The sequence below is a fragment of the Leptonotus elevatus genome, chromosome 2 (assembly GCF_054856555.1).
Source record: "Leptonotus elevatus isolate MCC_2025b chromosome 2, RoL_Lele_1.0, whole genome shotgun sequence".
NCBI lineage: Eukaryota > Metazoa > Chordata > Actinopteri > Syngnathiformes > Syngnathidae > Leptonotus > Leptonotus elevatus.
In genome coordinates, this window is record NC_141240.1 from 34,125,878 (window position 1) to 34,148,902 (window position 23,025).

The following is a 23,025-nucleotide window of genomic DNA, read 5'->3' on the forward strand; positions in this document are numbered from 1 at the left end:
TCTGTGTTTTTTGGGGTCTATGTGGTGTATTCAATTATTATTTTGCTCCATTTTACTCCAAGAGACAGGTCCACAATTTACAATATAGAGAGCAAATTGAAACAATAAGCATCAGCAGGTTATCTTCAATTTTAGAATTACAAGAATTTGAATTCGAAGAACAAACCAAGTAATATCAAATGAAATGCGTATTTATTTTTGCAAAGTCATAGAAAGCCACGGCAGATGGATGAAAGAGCACATGTTGCCCTGGAGCCGCAAGTTTCAGACCCCTGCTACAAAAAGTCAACAGCAGTCACACAACACATTCAAGTCATGTAAGAAATAGTTGTTTATTTGAATCATTATTTACAAGAAAAATGTATGGACTGTTAAACAGTCAATACTCAGGTTGAATTGGGAATCGGGTGACAAACTGGGGTCTTGCTCTGAGCAATGATCTATTTGTTCCACTGGCGTGTGAGCATCCAGCATGCTGGATGGGCACAGATAAAGGTCGGGAACACGGGGAAGGGAGATACAGCTGAGATCCGCTTGATTTTCCTTCTCTGTGAGAAATGAGCAAATGTCGTGTTGGAAGGACACCCATCAACCCGGCTCGGGGAGGCGGAGGGGGGCTCAGCTCAGCCCTGCCTGCCCCGAGGACCCCCGTGTTTGCGACGGCAGGAGCCCAGCAGCGTCTCCAGTGCCATCTTCACAAAAGCCTGGAAGTTACTGCTTCTCTCCCTTCGGCTGTCCTGCGAGGGGACGAAACATGGACAGATAGCTTCGCTGGGGACACGGCGTGCCTCGCTCGTCACCTCATTTCTGCACTTGACTGATTAATCGACAATTACTTTGATAATCGATTCGGCGTTTAGAGCAGTCTCTTTTTTTTTGTTTGTAAACTTTTCACACCGAGTGCCACATCAAAAAACATTTCGTCTCTTCAAATAACACCATAATGGCCAACATTAGAATACAAAAGAAAAAATATAGAGGCCCCATTTAGTCCTAAAAAGCACATTTTCTGTACTTAATTGAAATATAACTGAACTGTACTTAAAATTGTACATCAAATGTAAAAATAAATAAATACTGTTAAAGAAGCAAAATTATGTATGTTTCTATGTTTGATTGTTTTTTATATTTTAAATGTTGTCAATTTCAATTGCATTTAATTCAGGGATTTGGATAGATGGATTCTTTCACATGCCACTAGTGGAACCTGTACCGAACTTTGAGATTCACAATTGTAGAGCTATTGTTTAACTCCAAATTGTCCAGATCCTCTGATTTCAGCCTCTCAACAGTAAATATTCTCTCATTTCTTCTTCTTTGTGTTGAATCCGATTACATTTGCAAATATCTGCAAATAACATTTTTTTCCTTCTATTTTCTGACATGTTACCGACCACAACAGTAAATGAATTGTAATGACCGTATGGAAAAAAGTAAGTCAATTAAAAAATTCAATCTTTATTTGTTTTTTGTAATAATGAGTTAACAAACAGTAATAGGAAAAAATATTTTATAGGCAAATTACATTTGATCCAATTGTTCGATAGAATAATCGTTACTAAAAGTATTTGATATCTGCAACCCATATGTGTAGTGCTTCATATAAATGCTTACCTCCTTGCTTCTTGTTGTCATCTCCTTTCTGATCACCTTTCTTCGGCTGCTCTTTAGGACTCTGAGGTTGCTGTGGAAGCAACGTTAAACACATCAGAACATTTCGTGGAGAAAGAAAAGGAAAAGACAATGTTGCAGATTTGTAGTAACAATTTTCCCACCTTGGTAGTTGACTTCTTGTCCGACTTGTTACCTGAAAACATCGACGGGTTAATAATACTGGACCAGCAGTTCGCGTGCCGCTCGTTTTTGGAACGTATCGTATGTTTGCTCACCTTTCGTTCCTGGCATTTTGGCTGCGCTCCAGAGCCTGTGTCGTTTTGTTCAGAATGCTGTGCTAAACGTGCTGTTCCACGCGCTCATTTATGGCCCACGCTGCTGAATGGCTGGCCTGGCGGGGCCCCTTCCAGAAAGAGCGGCGCCAACAAGCAAAGAGCCCCGTCAGCTGAGCGCCGCCCCTGCGGCTCTTTGCTGAGCCAGGCAAAAGCCAACCCAGCTGACCTTGTCATACTGCCTTTGTCACGCCACTGGAACTGTCCGTGCACCTTTTGTTCCTGGCTACTGAGTATCCCATGTCCATATCAAAATAGGACAGGATATGGTGGGGGACCTGAGAAGCATGACTTGACTGGAGTTGCACTAAAGTGGCAAATTTTTAGGACTCTGGACTTGCTTGACTTAAATTTATGAACTTGGAATCCATCAGCGTTAACTAGCGGTGCAACTATTGATTATTTTTAAATAATCCATGTATTCAAAACCAGGATATTATTTCAAAGTTTATTTTATTAAGTTATTGTTTGAACTGTCTTTGTTTTTATATGCCTGATTTCTACTTTTTGTACAACACTTTGTATGCAGCATTTTTTTTTTAAGTGCTATAAATTGATTTGAGTAAGACACAACAACGTCATCTTCACCCATCACAAAGACAGATTCATGGTCACAAAGTAGTTTTTTTCAGGCCAACAATTTGCATTAACACTTGTGATCCATTGTGGCCACAATTTTGGTAATGCAAAGCGAGGTTAGTACTTAGCACAAGGCAGCTCAAAGCTCACAGCACCTGAAAGCATTTACAAAGAACAGCAAAATATATAACGAGAGCGTCCAACGAACAACATTTAAACGCAATAACATAAGACTTTCAAAACATCTCAAACGAAACAAATAAAAGATTGATTTAGAAAAAACAAAAACAAAATGTATTATTTTGTTAGCACAATGGAGGGTATTTAGTGTGCATGTTATAGTTACGTTTTTATGGTCACAAATTACCATTTTGTAAACACATTGATTAGCCTACCTATTGCGTGTTCATTTAATTGTTTAATGGTTAATAATTGATTCATAATTCATGTTAATCTGCATAGCAGTTTTTTTTATTAACAAGCTTTCAGAATTTACCATTATAGCAGTACACATTCAACAAGATACTTTAGCACTAATTAATAAAGAATGAATCACCGAAAACAAATGAAATGAGAGCTTTCTTTTTTTCTAGCAACAGATACTGAAAGTAAATACGGATCAAGTATTTCAAAAAGACACAAAGAATAGTTTTTACGGTTGGTTGCAAATGTATATTTGTTGAAGGCAACTCATTTCAGGAACGTCGCCATCCCTAGGTCACGTGACATTACCGGAAGCGCGACGATGGAGAAAAGCTGAAGAAGGTACGTCGGTTTTCTAATTTATTTCTCCGCTTTTCTTTGCCGTGTCCATCCTAGTGAATCTTTACCGACGTGTACATGACTGACAACCAACGAGCCACTTAGTTCGATTGAAGAGGAATCAAGTCGTGTGTGACATAATGCTGTGACTCGTCTCATTACTAGCTTAGCCGCGTTAGCACTGAGACACAACACCAACACTAAAGTAGCTTTCAGATGTCACTTTTTATCTGCCGATGTCAAGCTGACAAAGGAGAAGAAAATGCTGAAGAAGCTGGCATTTTTGGTTGGCCACCATCTTCTGTTGTGTCGTGGAAGGAAACGAACTCGTAGAATTTGAACGTCCATTTGACGTCCTCAGTTCAAGCTTCTCATCAAGTGTGCACTCGAATGTGACCCTCGTTACTTGTCTTCACTTCAGAAGGTGTATTTTTTTTGTGTAGGACCTGCCCTGGCAGTGGCTTCCTCTTCACCGAACGTACTTGGCTAATGGCAGCAGTTTGGCAGCAGGTTTTGGCAGTGGACGCAAGGTGAGACCAGTGCACACTTTTTGAGAGTCATCAAAAAAAAAACCTCATCCCACAGAAAGCCGTTGGCGCATTTTTCCATATTCCTTCATATACTAATTAAAATCTCGTGTTTGTGAACACTTTTAAAATATGGACGACAGGGCTGTCACTAAAGAATCTTTTTAGATTCGGTTATCATCTATTATCCCATCGATTACTCGGGTAATCATAATTCCACTCAATTCATCGAATTTCCAGATATATGTGCTTTTTTCACATATCGTTAAATTAACCGAGCAAATTGAATTTGTATAAATCAGTAACTGAAATTATGACCAGTCAGAATGATGTGTAAAATAGTTACAACTGAAGTTACAGGTAGCTGCTATTCAAGTGCAGATATCCTCAATTCACTCGTGAATCGCTGTGATTGGTTTGTTGAATCTTCCCCAAGGGACGTTGTAAAAAATCTGTAATTCAGTTTGATGAGGCAACACTGAATTACATATCTATCTGTTGTTTCGATATAGTCATAATTGCGATGCAGATATCTATGCTAAAATTGAAAATACCAACTTTTCAAAATGTCACGACAACAGGTCAGAAAGACATTGATGATATCTACAATGGTAATTCCCGATTGTTAAGACATACTGTATACTAGTATGCTCTTTGTCCTCAGTAGTAAAACATCCAGCGCACAATCAGAATGAATACAAATATATATATTTTCCCCCCTACTACTGTATGACATTTCTGAGCCAAAGGGGCTAGTGGGAATTTTGTTGCTGATAGTGCCGTCAAATAATCTACTAGTACATGGGGCATATGCCAACTAGTTGGGCCTAGTAGTGTTATAAGTGTACAATATCTCTTACTAATAAGGTTTAATTGCATATTCAAAGGCCAAAAGTGGCACTAGCAGTGGAAAAATACATATACTGTATTGAGATATGGTTGTTCTACTAAGTGTGGCAAAGGAGCGTACTAGTACATGGTCCTTAAACTGCTGCATATGAAGGAAATGGAATATGCCTAAATGACTTTCCAGTGCTCATTCATCAGCCTTTTCTGAATCGCTTTTTGCCCTGCCCCAGGTACAATGCTTACCGCACGCCCACCTTCCCACAGTTCCGAACTCAGTACATTCGCCGCCGCAGCCAGCTGCTCCGAGAGAACGCCAAGTGCGGCTTTGAGCCGGGCCTGCGCAGGCAGTATCTGAGGCTGCGCAGTCAGCTGCTTGCGCTACGCTACGGGCCACTGTCCGAGCAGAGCAGCTTCAGGGCCAGCAGTGTGCGCAGTTCCCGCACCACTCTGGACCGCATGGAGGTCAGAATCGGGGAAATGCACACACAAGGGATGTTGTTGTGTCGGGAACAGGGCTTTTCATGTTCTCAAATTCAGCTAGCTGTGGTATCGTTCTGATTATTAGCACACATGCTAAAGCCCAAACACTTGTCGCCACCTCACCTTGAAAACGATTCGCTTATTTTGATACATCTCAGAAGAGCCAAAATATACTATATATGATTAGCACAAAGGAGTGCTACTTTTAATTCTGACTTGAGATTTGCACAGCAAATGTTACCCTAATTTGTTTGTTTTATTCTTTTTAGCTTATCTGGTGGGCTATATAATTGCTCGTGACTTATTGAAAAATTATAAATAAATGGAAATATTTTTTATCCTTTATTTTATATTGTGGTATATACACCATTACAGTGAAGAGATACAGTTTATAGGGTGATACAAATATTTGCCCAGCTCAACATACAGTTATTACACTTGATAATACAGAACTATTATGTTTTTATACAATACAGTACAGTGCTATTTTTCTCATGAATTTCAATGCTAAAAATTGTTTTGATGTCCGAGATGCTGTCACAAGCTTGGTCACGGAGAGAGAAAAAAATTAAACTTGCAAGTCAAGGTGCTGCTGTTTTATGATTTTGGGGTTTCAGTACTGCTGTTGAGGTCTGGTACTTCAAAAATGGTGGAAACATTCAAATATTTACTCTGACAGCTCCTGTCTCCCTTTCCTCTCATCATGAAGCAGGACTTTGACGAGGACCCCCGCGCCCAAGGGGCTCGTGGCCACCGGCGGTCCATCAGCAGAGGCTCCTACCAGCTGCAGGCCCAGATGAACAGAGCCGTTTACGATGAAAGGTACTCGCACTGCTCGCCACATCTCGGGATTAGGATTCTAAACTTGCATTTTGATGTATTGTACTTCAAATGTAATTTGAATCATTTAGTGTTTGTGTTGATTTTAGTTGCGGTGGTGCAAATTTTTGGTAAAGAAGCTGAAGGTTGTGTGATGTGTAGCACGCGGCTGTCCTGACACGCTCACTCTCGATGGGCTCTGCAGGCCCCCGGGCAGTTTGGTGCCAACCTCGGTGGCAGAAGCGAGTCGAGCCATGGCTGGGGACACGACTTTGAGTGAAAATTACGCTTTTGCTGGAATGCACCACATATTTGACCAACATGTCGATTCTGCAGGTAGGCACATTTTTCTTGCTTTTGTAATGGAAGTTTAAAAATAAAATCCACTTTTTTTTTTTCACCAAATGATATCTTAATTTTAAGCATAGTTTTGTTAAAGGAAGTTTTTCATTTTTCTTTTATTCAAGAAAAACAAAAATCAAACTCCCTATAAACAAGTCCTCCAAAACAACACCCAGGTTTCATATTCTGATGCCAAAAAAAAATGAGAAAAGATTTCTCCTGAAATTACGTGTAACAATTACCAGTAATCAATGAATCGGCAACTATTTTGATAATCGCCGAATTGTCTTACCTTATTGCAGTACCGCGATTGCAATTTGCCAACGACGACAAACACCTCCTGGCTTGCTGCTCGCTGGATGGCACCTTGTCCATCATGACCTTGTCCCCGCCTCCGGCCAGCGTAAAGGTGATTCTGAAAGGCCACGGAGGCCCCGTCACAGACTTTGCTTGGTCACTCAGCAACGATGTCATCGTGTCGACGTCGCTTGACGGGACCCTGCGGATCTGGAACACCGAAGACGGCCGGTGCATCCGAGAAGTCCAAGACCCGGAATCCAGCGAGCTACTCTGCTGCACTTTCCAGCCGATGAATAACAACCTCACTGTGGTGAGTCTTAACTTGACACACGTTTCATTCTTATTCAGTCAGTCAAATGTTTTGTGTTATGTTTGTTTTATGCTATGTGTTTCTGTAAAGTGCTTTGTTGACAGCTACGGTAGTTTGAAAGCGCGATATAAACATAGATGACTTGACTTAACATGCAGACCATGAGGATTGTCTCCCGACTTGTGTGCAACAGGTGGGCAACAGTAAGCACCACTTGCAGGTGGTAAACATCTCCACGGGCAAGAAGGTGAAGGGCGGCTCCAGCAAGCTGACGGGCCGCGTGCTCTCGCTCTCCTTCGACTCTCCTGGGAGGATTCTCTGGGCGGGCGACGACAGGGGCAGCATCTTTTCTTTCCTCTTCGACATGGCCACAGGTACCCTTGCAGCTATTATGTCATTTTGAACCTAATTGTCATGGCCAGTCAAAAGTTCCATGTCGTATTAAATGAGCTTTTCCAGTAAAAATGACATTTTAATAATAATAATAATCATAATAATGCATCAGATTTTATGTAGCGCTTTTCTAGAGACTCAAAGACGCTTTACAGAGGAATGGATACATTTTTCATGCACTCACCACATTCACACTGTGACGGCGGTAAGCTACTTAATTTAGCCACAGCTGCCCTGGGGCAGGCTGACGGAAGCGTGGCTGCCAGTGTGCGCCTACGGGCCCTCCGACCACCACCAAACATTCGCACCTTCCATAAACCAGTGTGAGTAGCACTGCATTTCAGTGTATAAGTTACATCCAGGGGGACCACATCATGAACCTATAAGTGTGGAGAGTCTCTGTAGTCGTAATACATGATTGTAGTTCATGAATGGCTCAATCATTGCCGATTTATAAATAAAATCAATAAAGTGACAATTATTTTATTAATGTATTATATTCATAAATACAAATATATAGTGGACCCCCACTTTTGACGGGTGATATGGCCCTAGCCGCCCCGCAAATAAAGAAAAACATTTAATTGATGCCTATTGAAATGCATTGTTGGAAAAGTAGAAGAAAGAACAACTTTAAAGGTGGGGTCTTAAGTTTTGATCGTTTTTGTTTGTAAACAAACAATTCAAAACGGACTCCTCTCATGGCTCAACTCCCACTCTTCTTGTCAACATTGCGCCTGCCTTCAGCAACACGCTGTGATTGGCTGGAGGGGTAAACACTGACTTTTCACCCAGAATTGTCCCTCTTATGGCAAAATACAACAAAATGGCAAAATACAGACAGGGGTGGTGGTGGTTGATGACAAAATCACCACTACACATGAACAGAAGCCCAGAGGTATTGATTGAGAAGGATTCCATGTGTATACAGCCAGTGTTTATGAAGTGTTTATTTCTGAGTAAAAACTTAAGACCCCACCTTTAAACTAAAAAAAAATCTTTGAAAAACACAGATAAACCTTCGATATGCGTTCTTGAAAGGAGAAAAAAATGAGGAAAATGAGGGTTGGGGTGAGACAATTTATTTTACATTTTAAAAAAATTATATTCTCATGCACCTACAAATGACTTGGCCCATTTGTCTGTTTAAAAAAAAAAATCTAATGTGGCCCTTAAAAATCTAATTTGCCCATCCCTGGTTTACATTAATTACTATTAATTAATTACACAGTTTATTATCTTCGCTTTTTTCCCACACTTCACTGTGTAATCCCAGTCTACATGCGTTCATCCATTTTCTATAACGCTCCTTAGCCTGTTCAGTTGACCAAAACTTCGAGTACTGATGGCTAGCTAGCTGCTGCTGAGGCCGTTCCAACTTGTTTAACCGTCATTATGCAGTCATAAATTATGTTGATGGCATTCATCCGACTTGTTCTGCAAGTGCCAAATCACCAGCAATGACTCGACGTACCAAATAAGCAACTTATCTGGACGAGAGAAGCCCCCATGAAAGAAGTCCCACCTGCGTACCACACACTACACAAACACACTCGATGTTTATCAGAAGTCAAAATCATCAAGTAGCACTTTATTCACGCCACTAGTCAGATGCATCCTGTACCGTTTTTCAAATTGAGCCACAGGGGAAACATGAAACAGTTTGGTTTGGGCCCATTGACCCCAGGAGACTATTAGGGGTGTGCCAAAAAAAAATAGATTCTCATAAGAATCGCGCTTCTCATTTAGTACGTTCCTGGGGTCTGATGAGCGTCGGCATCGGGCGCCTTAGCCCGGCGTTCGGTTCATCCCGCAGCGCCAGTTCTGCTTACCAAAAGTGGCCCACTGGGCGGCTCGCATTCCACACCCGGCTCCAAGCCAGCAAGCCGGTACGATTCAGAATTGATTTTAAATGTCCCAAAATCTATTTGATTTTAATTATTTTATACTGTCTTCCCTTTGTTTGTGTGCCTTTATTGGGAGCGCTGTTCATGTTGTACCCGATTTGGCCACTGGGGGGGCAGTGTGGTTCCACGCGGTCTAATACACTGTTAAATTGTAGCCACATTAGAGATTAGAAGGAAAAAGTCAGTCAAGTTATTCCAATAAAAGTTTTTTTGCAGCGTGGAGCCGTTCTTTTGAGTGATAGAAGTGCCGCGAGTGGAGCACTAATTAGCATTAGCAAGTCAGACTGGAGTAGATCATTACGATCCCTTGAACATCTATAAATTGAAGCAAAAATCATTGTCATTTTGAATCAAAAATCTTTCATAAATCCAAAATTGATTCTGAATTGAATCGCACACCCAAAAATCGGAATCGAATCGTGAGACATTCAAAGATTCCCACCCCTAGAGACTATATTGTAGAGTGAACCCACAGTAGTAATCTTGACCTCTGTTGTGGAAATGTACAACAAAAATATATTTACACTAGTGGATCCTTTTTAAGTGAACATCTCCCCACGTGGGTTAGTGTGTCCTTATTGATTCAAAGAATTTGAGTGGACTTTCTGGGATTGTTTTGTTGTGAGCGACTGAGCATGTGTTCAAAGTCTTGAGTGAACAAAGCGGATTTTTTAGCCACAACCCGCCTTTTGTCAATTCTTGAGCCTTGACAATTTGTTTGTCCACGCCAATTCTTGACTGCCCTGATGCAGGGAAGCTGACCAAAGCCAAGCGTCTCGTGGTGAGCGAAGGCAGCTCCATCTGCAGCATTTCTGCTCGCTCGTGGATCAGCCGAGAGGCTCGGGACCCCTCCCTGCTAGTCAACGCCTGCGTCAATAAGCTGCTGCTCTACAGGTCTGTTTGCTTGGCACGCAGGCACATTGTAACAGTCGAACATTGTTTGGATCTGTTGACCTCTGTCACATTTTCAGGGTTGTGGACAACGAAGGTGGACTGCAGCTGAAGAGAAGCTTCCCCATCCAGCACGGCTCGCAGCTCGTTCACAGCATCTTCTGCCCCCTCATGTCCTTCAGACAGGGTGCCTGTGTTGGTAAGCTGCCCAGCTTTACCATTGCAACACAAAAAATCACTTCCGAATTTAGATTTTAAGCTTTTATGTGCAAAAAAAAATGGCAGCATTTCTTAAATGTGATGTACAAAAGTTGTAGTGCTCACAGGTAGTATGAGGTCATACGTTGGCTAAAAAGTCTATTGTGCTAAGCATTGCCAAAGACCTGTTACCAGTTTATACAAAAGCAGTGATTTTTATTATATTTTTTCCTACGTTGGAATCGTCTGACCTGAGGTAAATCTTTCCAAGCTGCAGTTTCTGCTGCAGTCGCATTGCCTCTGCTGTACAAATCGACATGCCCATAGAACATGAGAAAGGTTGGACGATGCCAGATTGAGGTGACTCATCACATATCAGAGGTTTTATTTACCCCCTGGTCCCCATAATGTTGAGTGGGGCAAAAAAGTATATAGTCAGCCACCGATTGTGCATGTTCTCCCACTTCAACTGTGAGAGACAGAATATGAAAAAAATACTGGAAATCACAATGTAAGATTTTAAAAGAATTTATTTGCAATTTATAGTGGAATACTTTTTCTGCCACACCACAATTGCAAAAAGCTAAATGTTGAGGCTGATTTTGTGAAACTTCCTCAGGGACGATCAAAACTCTAGAATGCGAATGACCAGAGCACGGCGTGGGGGAGGGTGACTCCCGATCACATGTTTCTTTAGGAACGCTACAAGGCTTAACTTGCTTTCTTTATAGGCGTTTCACATTGACGCAAATTCTACGGCACTACGCACGGAATGCGTTGCGACGTAAATATCAATGGTGGCTTACGTCCAAATAAAGTTTCTATAAAACGTGTTAAATTGGAAATGATTTTTGAAAAATGAATCTCATAGTTATGTTAGTAACAACCAAATAAATAATATAGAGCAAACTTGTCACGACCGTCGGGGTTCCTTTTAAAAACTCCTCAATTGTGCAGTGTGACAAAACGGTTCCATTCTAATCAGGAAATGTCATTACTATATGTTTTATTAAGTACAATAGTGCGGGGTGTTATTTTTCCTCATTCCCCAAAAACACGGCAACCATTTTTTTGTCGTCAGTGACGGGCAGCGAGGACGCCTGCGTGTACTTCTTCGATGTGGAACGCAACACCAAGGCCATCGTCAACAAGTTGCAAGGACACGGCGGCCCCGTGCTCGACGTCAGCTTCAACTGCGACGAGAGTCTGCTGGCTTCCGCTGACTCCACGGGCATGGTCATCATCTGGAGGCGGGAGCAAAAGTAACTAACGAACGCTGCAGTTCCCTCACCGTCTGTGGATTTGTTTTCACTGTAAGGGGCTGCTTTTTGACTTTTAATGTCATTCTCGTCAAGTGCAATCACGACAGTGTGTTGTGTGGGAGGTTGATGGTGTGGAAAAGTCAGGTGGGGTTATTGTGTGCGGGCGCGCTTTTGAAAACATTCCGATGTTTGTTCTCTGAGGTGTGACAGTGAGCGCCAGCAGAAACATTTCCAACACTGTCAGTCAAACTGCTGTAGTTTTGTCTGCTTGTGATTATGCAATACGTGTAGTCAAAAGGCCTGACTTGCTTTTCAGGTGTGCTGTGCCCCATTTGTATTTGAGACGTGATGCACGTTTCTTTGTGCTTATGTGTGGGAATGTATGTATTTATTGCAGATACTTGTGACTAAATTTAATGTCCATACAAAAATAAACTCCTCTAACTGACTGACTTTGCCTCCGTTTTTTCCCCTCAACAAAATACAGCACTTCATCACATTTCAAAATATGCCTCTGCTGTCACAGCTGGAAACATTCTTGGGAAATACAAAGTACAATCATTTTTTGTGCAGAAAAAAATGTGAAGCATTTTGGTCTCATTTGTGGATCTGTCAAAACCTTTCGAACTTTGACTACGTGGACGTTGCAAGTCTGCAGTTGTGTTTTGTGGTCTTGTCAGTGCTGCAAGAAGTACATTATCAAATCATTCTTGAATTCAGCTGCTGAAGACCAGTGTGTACCGTGTCACTTTAAAATGCTCTTAAAAAAAAATGGGAACGGTACATGCGAGACTGATCACCTTTAAATCAAAAAAAAAAAACAGTCACACCGACAAACGGTCACGCTTTCAGTACATGTGTTTGAACCCAAGGATTCAAGCACCAGCAGTGTTATGCTGAAACTACAATCTGCAGTGTGCAAGTCACATGACCACAACCTTTAGCCAGCATACTGTTAGCCTAATAGCAGGACTGCACAATTCACTTTGAAGATATTGTCTCATAATCACATTTATCATTATGTGCTAAACTGCAAAGGTAGAATCGAGACAACTTGACGACTCTTTTTAATTCAGTTATTTTTTCCCCGTCTGTAACCGTTCAGAAGTGACACATTTAGTAGGCTAACAATTAGGGGAGTAACTCCTAATCAATTGCCAATTGATTAATTGACAATCAATTATCCATCCATTCTTTATTTATGTTGTCTCACTTATTTTATTTTTTAAGTTAATTTTGTGTGTAGTGCACACAAACTTAGGAAACAACTGCACTTGTGTCAAGTCTGCATTCACAAGTTCAAGCAAAAAAAAAAAGTCTGAATGACAAACTCCCAAGTCAGGTCGCTCATATCTCAAATCCCCATTGTATCCCTTTTAATATACCCCGAATGTGTTTCCAGTGAAGTATGCAGTGGTGCGGCCGTCTGGCTTCCCAGGCAACAACAAAAAAAACAAAAAGTGAATGCATCAAAAGTAGAGTCTTTATTGACGAGTGGGCAAAAGACCCACCTCAGCTCAACTGTACAGTTTACACAAGATCATCTCGCAAAGCAACGGCAGATGTAAAAATCAAAGACCTCAGTTCACTTTTCACTTTGACGTTCCGTATCAACATCTGTACAAGTTAGTCCCCCACCTGACTCGGATCTGAAATGGGATACATGCTAACACAGTGCAAGTGGCCACATTCAAGATAGACTGCACACATGTATCTATGACGAATGCACCTCAGGTGGGACATTTGCATGGCACAAATCTTAATTTGGAGACGGGATGACTTGACTCGATGTCGTGGGACTTCCAGATGGGAGACTTTGATCCAGACACTCACGTGGGAGGGAAACATGAGCACTGAGCAGGCCCGCTAACATTCACTTTTCACTCTCCCACTGCGCTTCGTCATTCTGAGCTTACTTAGCGTTACTTGAAAAACATTCCCCATCATCACACATCTGCAAATATTTGCATATTTTGGAATACAATGTACATCATCATTAACAATTTCCACTTGTCTGTTTCTTTTCTTTTTATGATTCACCACTATTTTGCATTTTTATTGTACTTTAAAGGGGAACTAAACCAAAGATGTCAGTTGTATTCTAAATGTGCGTATTTTAATACGCTGCTGTTCACTTAAATCTAGTTTAAAATGTACTCACTTAAAGCGGCCATCATTTTTTTTTTAAAGCTCTTTTCATTGACACAAGAATTTGATGTGTATCTGCCATGTCCATCTTATGCAGCAGCCTTTTCACTAAGAAAACAGACTTGGTAAATATCAGCAACAAGCTACATAGAGCTGTAAAAAAAAAAAAAAATTACCATCTGCTCGCACCAGCTGGCCGCTAACTATGGACACAAACTGCCAAGATTTAAGAAAATGAATTAATGGATAAATAACTAAAAGTGAAAATAAAAACGATATAAAAGTAGAATTCGAAAATTAAATATAAATAAATAAATATTAATGGAAATAAAAACAACTATATACCACCAGCAATCGACGACCATCTTGTCCACTGTCACCACAACTTTTGCGACTTGAGTTGCTTGACAACAAGTCGAGGTGACGGTGGACCAGATAGGCGTCCATTGCTGGAGCTCTCCATTCAAGTCGGCGAGACTTCCTTGTTCGCCGACCCGCCCACTCGACCATTGAAATGCAGTTTGCAACGACGGAGTCCAAACCAAGACACGCTTAGAACCGCCCCCTCATTTAAATAACATTTCGTCCTGGCAGTAAGAAACTGCCAAAATTAAAAATAAATGACTATGAAATGATTTTATATCCGTTTTTATTTTCACTTTTAGTCATTTATTTATTTTGAATTTTGGCAGTTTTGGTCTTCCATGGCTAACCGCTCGTTTAATCGTCAAAAAAATCTACACACCTAGCTTTTTTAAGGGAAGGCAAGTCAAAAAAAATGTTTTAGAATATGTTATATGTACCACCAGTAGTCTAAACATGGGTTTCTGATGACTATTGTGTTTGTAGAATATGAATAAAGTGGTATCTTATTTCATAAGCGTTCCATACAGTTCAGTAGTTCACGTATAATTTCATGCAGGGAGATATCTGCATACTGTTACGTATGTTGTGTTATGTGAAATTATGTTGAATACTTATGAAAAAAGCTATCTAATTCTATACTTGAGTAAATTGTGTTTTACCATTTACGGTCTGGGGGTCGCCATTGTAGAGTAACGTCACATTGTAAACCGTCGGGGTACTTTTATTTTTCCAACTTCGCAAGTGGGATTTCCAAGTTCAAGGGGGCGTTCCCTTACACACTTCCTGGTTTGAAGTTGGAAAAGTCCGACTTCCGAGTATCCTCGAATACAGCATAAGGGCTCACCTTGCGCACGTCACGTGACCAAACCGCAAACAGGTGAAACATGACGGTCGTTACCTGAGGCACTGTGATGTCATTTTTAGTTGACTGCAAGTATCAAAATGGCCGCCGCGTGAGATTGTAAAGATTTTTTTTTTTTACTTCACCTGCCACAATTGCACTTTCCACCAAAGCTTTACAGCAATACATATATCTAACTTAACTATTTTCACTTATTGTCAACAAATAAAAATCTACATTCTCAATTGTGAGAAACACTTCCTTTTAAGGTGAAGTTTTTACAACACTTCATTGGCACTTCGTCTCAGCTAATCATGATTTCGCCCAACATGGCGCCCCCAGTTAACATGATTAACTATCCAGTTTCATTGTTATTTTATGAACGCAATGTTAATCAAAACAGCCTGCCGTATTTTGACAAGTGCTGGTACATACAATGCATTCGTGCTTTAAAAATATTTGAGTTTAGTTCCCCTTTAATGTTTTGGAATCCATTTTGAAGACACATCATTTGATGGCTTGTGTCGTATGCCAGCCACTCTGTAATACTTCTATTGATTTTTTTTTTTTTAAACATCATTTAGCCCTCCCATTTTCTGACTGTGTGACTTCTATGAGCATGTTGTTCTCGTTGGTGTAAAGACCTGGTACACACATCTAGACAATCACACTGTTTATGTCCTAATTTTGCCCCTTCTCCATCAAGGACCACAAACATCAGGCTGTTTTACAAGATAAATCCTTTAAGATGAGAGTTCATTTGTCCCCATAATTTGGGGTTAAAATGGTTCAAGATGGCAACCTTAAATGTTACGGAAAATCGACACGTGAATCCCGACTTTGAGAATTTTGACGTGAAATGAAATGTAGCCAATTAAGAAGAGACAAAAAACATTTTGTTAATAAAAGCAATGTCTAATGTTACTCCTATAACAACACTGGCTGTTATCCTCATTTGAGAACTTACCTTTAGCTGGCCTAGTAGGCTAAAAAGTCTCTTTTCACGCAGTCTCCAGGATTATTTCCACGGTCTTTCCTGTTTTCAGTTCATGATTTTGTTTTTCATGAAAAATATAGTCCCAAGACCAACATCATTCCATCCTTTCGTGTCTCCTTTTCCATAATGTGTTAGGTGTTTCCCGTTTTTTTTTAATTTCAGTTTCTTCTTCTTTGTTTTTGTTCGATCGTGTGACATTTCTGTCTTGGAGCACCGGATTCTAGATTGGTAGAACAGAAACTGTTGAATGCCAGATTTGTTGCCATCATGTGTGGCGTCTGTTCATAAAACAATCTCTTAAGATTTAAAACCCCAAAGACCTTGTGTGTGTACCAGGCCTAAATATGACAGCAGTAGAACCAACATGGCAACATCAGAGCAGGCTTACCCTCGCACACCTACGGCACAAATGCGATATAAAAACACACAAGCAGGAATTAGCGTTCCTGTACAGTCTATACAATATGAAATCAAGTCATATTTCAAAATAGTGTCATCTGCTTAACATGTATTGTTTACAAATAAAGGAAAACAGGCATTTTTTTTTTCTTATGATACAAAGAAATGTAACGCACCCTAAATGAAGTCCAAAAAACTCAAGCACGTTTGGGTTCGTAACTGCTTTTAAAACGGTCCCTTCCATATCCAATGATCTCCTCGCATTAGCATGAAACGGAGTCCCAGGTGGTCGCGCCATCCTCCAAAAATTCCTCAAATTCGCTCTGATGTCTTTCAAGTTCGTACCGTTTGAATCAAAACATTTTATCCCGCAGTTGTAATGCTCAGTTTTGTGCCTTTTGACACAGACACTGATGTGTCGCTCTGAAATAAGGCAACATGATATTAAAGGGGAAGTCAACCCCCGCAAAATTACTTGACAATAATATGTTCTATGAAGCCCCACTAATCCAAATACGATATTTTGGTTAATATTGCGTTAAGTCAAGCAGCAAAATCCAGCAATTTTTATCAATATCAGAAGGCGGCCATTTTGCCACTGAAAATCAGGGAACAACCAATCACAGCTCAGCTTCAGAAAGCAGGTGAGCTGTGATTGGTTATTGCCGGAGCCCTAAGCAACTGTGATGTCATCTTCCGTCGACAGCAATTGGCAAAATGGCCGCCCCCTGAGATGGATAAAAACCGCTGGATTTTGCTAAATAACTCATATTCCACTTACGCAATACTAACTCGTTCACTCCCTTCATTTTGACTGAAGCAACCCCCTTCGCTCCCGGCCCACAGAATATGGTGTTCTATTGATGTAAAAACATGGAACCTACCAAAAGAAAGATTAGAGTCTCTTCTTTCATCAGAAAAAAAAAGTATTTTTGTATCTGTTTCAGTTTTGCACAATCTGTTTAAAACAGCGGTGGAAAGAGAAAGCTCTTTCATGGCCCTGGTTGATCTTTTATACTCTGCTGCCAGCTACTGGCCATTTTTTGTAAGAATTACCATTGCTTTAAGCGACCTCTTCGGGTCTAGCATAAAAAAAACATAAAACGTAGAAATACGTTTTTGGGACCATGGCAATATTTAAAATAGTAAGTTTTGGGGAGTTAATCCGAATGTCATGTTTAGACTAGTGAGGTCACGTATAACATAATTATTGTCAAGAAATGTCTAACGTTGTTTTCCCCTTTAAAAATGGCATCCGTCTCACTTATTGGGCTGAGCTTGCCTATTAATCCATCGTGAGGAATCCAAACCATTCAAGTGTGGGTGAGCCCCCGTCCAAAAACCGCTGGCACAAATATCGACATTCTTCTTTGAAATGGCACTGCGCCTGCGCTGGTTGGCTCCAAAGCACATTCCCCCACATCACATGATGCAGTAGGCCTCATCCTGGGGCAGGTGTTGTTTAGTCCTCCAGTAGGCGGGCAGGTGGGCCCGCAGCACTTTTCGAAGATCTTCGTTGAGCAGGAGGCAGATGATGGGGTTGACCCCGGCCTGGGCGAAGCTCATCCACACGGTGACGGAGAGGTACTTGTGAGGGATGCTGCACGACTTGACGAAGACCCTCCAGAAGCACGCCACGATGTAGGGAGCCCACAGAACCAGGAAGAGCAGGGTGATGGTGTAGAACATGCGGCCCAGCCTCCTCTCGGACCGCACCTCGTCCATCCCCAGCAGCCGCCGGTGTTGATTATGTAGATTTTGCCGGATTCCCAGCAGAGTGGGCGGCATGGGACCCCGGCCGAACCCGGCGATCCAGTTTGCCGCCGCCTGACCGGTGGCGCCGGGACCGTGGAAGGTCCAGTTCTGGCTGATGGCCGGCACCAGCTGGACCGGTTTCATCTTGCGGTGCCTGTACTCGAACAGCAGCAGTTTGGCGTAGAAGCCGTGCGTGGCCAGCACCACCACGGCCAGCATGAGCATGAAGCCCAGGGTGTCGTTGGTCTTCAGGTAGCGGTGTTCAAAAATGCACTGATCCTCCTCCCGGATGAACTTGTACGTCCCCACGTCGAAGACGGGCGGGAAGGCCATGGCCACCGCCAAAGTCCACACCATGCAAATGATGGCGGCGCAGGTCCAGATGGTCATGCGCTTGGCGTAGAAGCGGTGGTGGGCGATGGCAAGGTAGCGGGTGACGGCAACGCAGAAGAGCATGAAGGCAGCGTGGAAACAAAAGAGCACGGCCATGAACGCCACCACTTTGCAGCTCAGGTCGCTGTAAGTCCACACCGAGCTGTTGTGCACCGACACCAGCACGAAGGGGAAGCAGGCGGCCGAGCGCACCGCGTCGGCCAGGCACAGGTCGAGCAGGAAGAAGTACGGCGCCTTGTGAAGCGTCCGGTCTCGGAGGACCAGCAGGGAGACCAAGAGGTTGCCCGCCAGGCTGATGCAGATGATCAAGCCCAAGAAGATCAGCTTGAAGTACGCCGATACATCCGAGGCCGAGATTCCTCCTCCTGCTTCTCCGTCGCCGCTGTCGCTGCTGCTGCTGCTGCTGCTGCCTCCTCGGGCCGGCCCGCTCTGCGAGGCCAGCCCGGCCAGCAAGCTGCCGGGCCCGTCCATGGCGAAGCTCTGGTTGGCCATTCTGTCGGCCTCCTGCCTGCGCACGGGCGTGCCTGCCTGCCTGCCTTATAAGCTCCACTGATCCTCTTACAGCCGTCGTCTGCTTTACAAGGAGAAGCCTTTTCTACACGTCATCTCTCCTCTTTTGTCCACAAGCTTGCCACCTGTGAACACACAGACGCACATTTTCATGAACGGCTGCGTGCGCCCCATCCCCCCGCCGCCCTCCTCCCTCGGCAAGAGACGGACGCGGACCGCCATGGAAATCTTCTTCGTTCCTCTTAAGGCTGGGATCAGATCAGCAGCTCGACAGCATGCCAGCTCCTCGGCTCTCTCAGTAATTATCTATCCCGTTGCTAAGATACAACAGCTCGCATACTTTGTGCAAGTGTGGGTGTTTGACTGAATGCACGGGGGTGGGGGTGGAGGCCGGGGGGGGGGGGGGGGTAGAAGACACTGTCCAACAAACCAAACTGTATGCTTTGTGTGTCAGTGGAGGACCCCCCCCCCCCCCAACCCCATTACTGCCACCACCGCACCCCTTCCTGCGCCACACTAAGTGTAATTATGACGACGGGGAGACATTTTCATCAAATGGGCTCGTCAAGGTGGGCCTTCCTCGTCAATGTAGGCCACGCACACGCACACAAGCAGTAAGCTCGCGTTGATTACACCAACAGCCCTTTGCCACCTTGATTCATATTTTACGCGAGCTTGCAGGAGGCCTGCTAGGCCCTGTGGATGGGCAGCAAAACACACAAACAGGTGTCACGCCCCCCCCCCCCCCCCTTCTGTCTATGTGTGTGCGTGTAAGCAATTCCAACCTACCTTTCATTTCCTCCTTTGGCAAAACAAACCCCCCCCAAAAAAACTGGCGGGGGGGAAAAAAACGAGGCCGTCGCTTTGTCTCACCGTCGCTTGCACGGAGAGAAGAGGAGCAGCGGTACACAATGAAGCCTCATGCTCGTGTTGTGCACAACACCTGTTATACATAAATCCATCCAAGGGGACAATCGGGGAACATATGATCAACACGAGACACCCCACTCGCCCCCACGGAAGACTCAGCATCGGATCAGACAAGCCGAAGACGAAGAAGACGCCGAGCCCTCATTTAACGTGATGGCAAAGGGGGAAAATAAAATAAAAAAATCACCCCAAAGCAGACGTATATCCACGCGTTTGCTTTTGAGCATCAGTCGCGTAAACAGAGTCTGTGCTGCATCACGTCGAAGGTGGCTCTCCAGAGGACGAACGGGGAGGGGAGAAAAAAAGATCTTGTTGCGTTCATTTATCCAAATGATGTCAGATTTTCAATGCTTGGGATGAAAAAGCCACCCACAGACGGCGGAAAACGGCCGCGCGGCCCCTCCGATGCTCTTGACGTGGATTTGGGCGACTGGCACCGGAACAATCAGTCCACACACACGAGCGCCTCCATAAATCTCTTTCTCCATCTTTCACTGGGGGGGGGGATGAAGAGGAAAACGATGGATGGCTTCCCTCGCAACAGTTCAAATGCAGCCTTTGTTTTGCTGTCCAGCGAAGGTGGACGCCTGCGAGGGGATAGTCCGATCGGAATAAAAATGAAAAGCCTCCATGACAGCGTCACAAGCAGAATAAATTCACGGCGCCGGCGATGTCGAAATGACGAAGCTTCAGGACGACGACAGCGAAAAAGGAAAAACGGGGGGGAAAAAAGGCCAGGAGGAGAAAAAGCAGCGGCTGGATTGAGCGAATTATTCCCGAATAATCCCAATTATGGCTGCTCGCTCGGACGCAGCTAGCTCGTACATTTGCGGAATCACTCGGTTCTGTTCGCAGAGCGGAGAGACCGGGAGGGGAGGGGGCGCGAGTGGGGTGGGTACTCTGAATACAGTGATCCCCCGACTACTCGCGGTTGGTATACTCGCGGATTTTTGGGACAACCTATCTGCCAAGACATATTGCATTGCTTATGTTTCAATCAAAAAGCATTGTCGTGATTCGTTTCTAAACAATATGACGTATATTTGAAGTTGAAGTATGAAATTGAGTGCAAATACTGAGAACAGTTTAATTGTATTTCCATGTTTTCGTGCCCACTGTAAGTCTAACACAAAACATGGTCTTAGTTTTCTTTTGTTTGGCATTTTGGATGATCACAGTCAGAGATGGGGAATTCAGGTTCCGAAAAAACCCTTCCAGAATTTGGCTGTAGCCCACAGGTGCTTCTACTCACCTGACATCGTTTACCTTCCAGTTGAGTAGAAGCACATGTGGCTAGAGCCAAACTGTGGCAGGGTTTTTACTTTTTTGATCAATATTTCCCATCTCTGATCACAGTTAGAATTTTTCCTGTGCGTCGTCGTGGGAGTGAACGCAGCTGACTTGCTTCCCGGCCAATCGAAGCGGCTCCTCTCATTCCCTTTAAATTCAGCGCAGGAGAGGCGCACAGCCTATGGCAGAAGTATAGCAGATTTGCTGGTGTCCATCCCGAAGATTGCGTAGTGCGCACAAAGTATATTTATAAGGAATTGCAAGAAGATCAGCAATTGGCTAGCTGAATAAATAGGCCATTATTTAATTTAATGCTACTTGCCCTGAATCCAAAACAAGCCCAAATATTAATGTCAGATATTTTCCAGGCACTAGCTCATGATGATCCTCATATCAAATTTTTTTCTGTACTTTCTTCTCTTGATATGCTTCGCTCGTAGTGATGGAAAAATGAAGCTTCATGAAGCACTTGTGATATTTTTTTATTCCTGTAGATGGCACTCTTTGTTTAAAGATGCAATGGAAATGTAATCAATTTTCACGAGCCTTTATCTTTAAGCCAAGATCACCCTCTAGAGGAGTAAAAAATATATATATCGCAAGTGCTTCATGAAGATTTATGAAGCTTCATTTTCCTGTCACTACATCAGTCCACTGAGTGACCTAAGGCACTCACTGGTGATAGAGGTAGCTTAATAAAGCCATAACCATACATTTTTCCCCTGGTGGTTGGCTGACTACTGGCTGAGAAAATATTTGGTTAGATATGCAGCAGAGCCTGAATGTGAATATTGCCAACTACTAGGCTCATTTAATTGTGACAGCCAAAATTGTAATCATTATTCAAATTTGATTAATTCTGCAGCTCTAGTTACTACCAACCTCTGTCCCCCAGGGTGGTCACATTTTTGTTTAGTTTTTGTCTGCCGTGGCTTTTGAGTTGATTGCAAAATTGATACATTTTGTGATGCCTTGTGCACATAAGAAGTTATTGGACTCATTGGACCGGAGTTTGAGTTTTGTTGGAAAATGATATACTTGCACTTAAAGTGGGCCATGTAAATGCTTACTAAAGATGAATATTTGCGCATTTCTGATGTCATCACCTCGACAGTGTCATGTGTCATCCGGGGAGCTGCGTCTGATGAAACGATGAGTGTGCAACTCCCACCGGCATGACGCCACAGCTTCAGAAGCACATGAGCCATGTTGTTGTCTGTTTGCACATCAAGTGAAGCTGAACGCTCTCTGGAGGCCGCTCGCTAAAAGCACCAATGTAACTTTAATGCTGTCAGACTCCCTGAAAGGCTTCTCTGCTCTGTGGTGCGCTGTCATGAAAAGGTTCGAAACACACTTGCTCCTCGGAAGTATGAAAGGAACAGGATTGTGTAGAACTTGGAGCCACTGCAAAAGTTTAGATTGCTTCCCAAATGTCAAGGTGTACTTTAGTGGTTGTGGTTTTTGATAAAAGAACATGATTTGCAATAATTTTTCCTCAAAAATATTTTGACAAGTTTTTTTTTTTTGGTAGTTAGTCTTTCAAGATTCAAGTCAAAGACTCAAGTCATTTTGGGGTGGGGAAAACTATATCTTACGAGGATAAAGTTACTTTTTTCAAGATTTTAAAATTCCGTAATTCTATATTCTGAGATTATGATAAATATGGTAAAGTGGTCGTCTCACCAAAATGAACTCATTCACTGCCATAAATTAATTAAAAAAAAAGAAGATGATTAAAAATTAGGGGCAAGAGGCGATTGCATTTTTAATTATAATTAATCACATGACTTCACTAGTTAACTCACGAATAATCACAAATTCTATATGTTCT

At 42.8% G+C, this 23,025-nt stretch overlaps 2 protein-coding genes and 1 long non-coding RNA gene across 4 annotated transcripts; 1 reads left to right on the top strand and 2 right to left on the bottom strand.

The window, feature by feature from the left end:
* Nucleotides 1-313: 313 nt before the first annotated feature.
* On the bottom strand, nucleotides 314-2,022 carry LOC147179744 (uncharacterized). Its single transcript, XR_015093977.1, has 4 exons — nucleotides 1,890-2,022; nucleotides 1,776-1,807; nucleotides 1,615-1,684; nucleotides 314-737 (listed from the first exon to the last, which is right to left on the bottom strand). It is a non-coding gene; the product is annotated as an uncharacterized LOC147179744 (long non-coding RNA).
* Nucleotides 2,023-3,223: 1,201 nt separating this feature from the next.
* wdr13 (WD repeat domain 13) lies at nucleotides 3,224-12,017 on the top strand. Of its 2 annotated transcripts, none has more exons than XM_086069963.1 (10): nucleotides 3,224-3,290; nucleotides 3,731-3,817; nucleotides 4,894-5,125; nucleotides 5,853-5,965; nucleotides 6,168-6,298; nucleotides 6,607-6,914; nucleotides 7,108-7,288; nucleotides 9,967-10,108; nucleotides 10,186-10,304; nucleotides 11,385-12,017. In XM_086069963.1, exons 2-10 carry the CDS (start codon nucleotides 3,777-3,779, stop codon nucleotides 11,567-11,569), a joined length of 1,452 nt encoding a protein of 483 aa, XP_085926089.1. In that variant the 5' UTR covers nucleotides 3,224-3,290; nucleotides 3,731-3,776; the 3' UTR covers nucleotides 11,570-12,017. The 2 variants fall into 2 exon arrangements, with proteins under 2 accessions (XP_085926089.1, XP_085926090.1); XM_086069964.1 differs by having other exon boundaries at nucleotides 5,856-5,965.
* A 1,009-nt stretch (nucleotides 12,018-13,026) lies between these two features.
* gpr173 (G protein-coupled receptor 173) lies at nucleotides 13,027-20,741 on the bottom strand. Its single transcript, XM_086069564.1, has 2 exons — nucleotides 19,764-20,741; nucleotides 13,027-19,099 (listed from the first exon to the last, which is right to left on the bottom strand). The coding sequence occupies exon 2, from the start codon at nucleotides 18,954-18,956 to the stop codon at nucleotides 17,739-17,741; it is 1,218 nt and encodes a 405-aa protein (XP_085925690.1). The 5' UTR covers nucleotides 18,957-19,099; nucleotides 19,764-20,741; the 3' UTR covers nucleotides 13,027-17,738.
* Nucleotides 20,742-23,025: the final 2,284 nt, after the last annotated feature.

Coding starts and splice junctions, on each gene's coding strand:
- wdr13 (XM_086069963.1), top strand. CDS start 3,777: ATGGCAGCAGTTTGGCAGCAGGTTTTGGCAGTGGACGCAAG. Junction 5,126..5,852: donor CCACTCTGGACCGCATGGAG/GTCAGAATCGGG, acceptor CTCATCATGAAG/CAGGACTTTGACGAGGACCC. Junction 6,299..6,606: donor CCAACATGTCGATTCTGCAG/GTAGGCACATTT, acceptor ACCTTATTGCAG/TACCGCGATTGCAATTTGCC.
- gpr173 (XM_086069564.1), bottom strand. CDS start 18,956: ATGGCCAACCAGAGCTTCGCCATGGACGGGCCCGGCAGCTTGCTGGCC.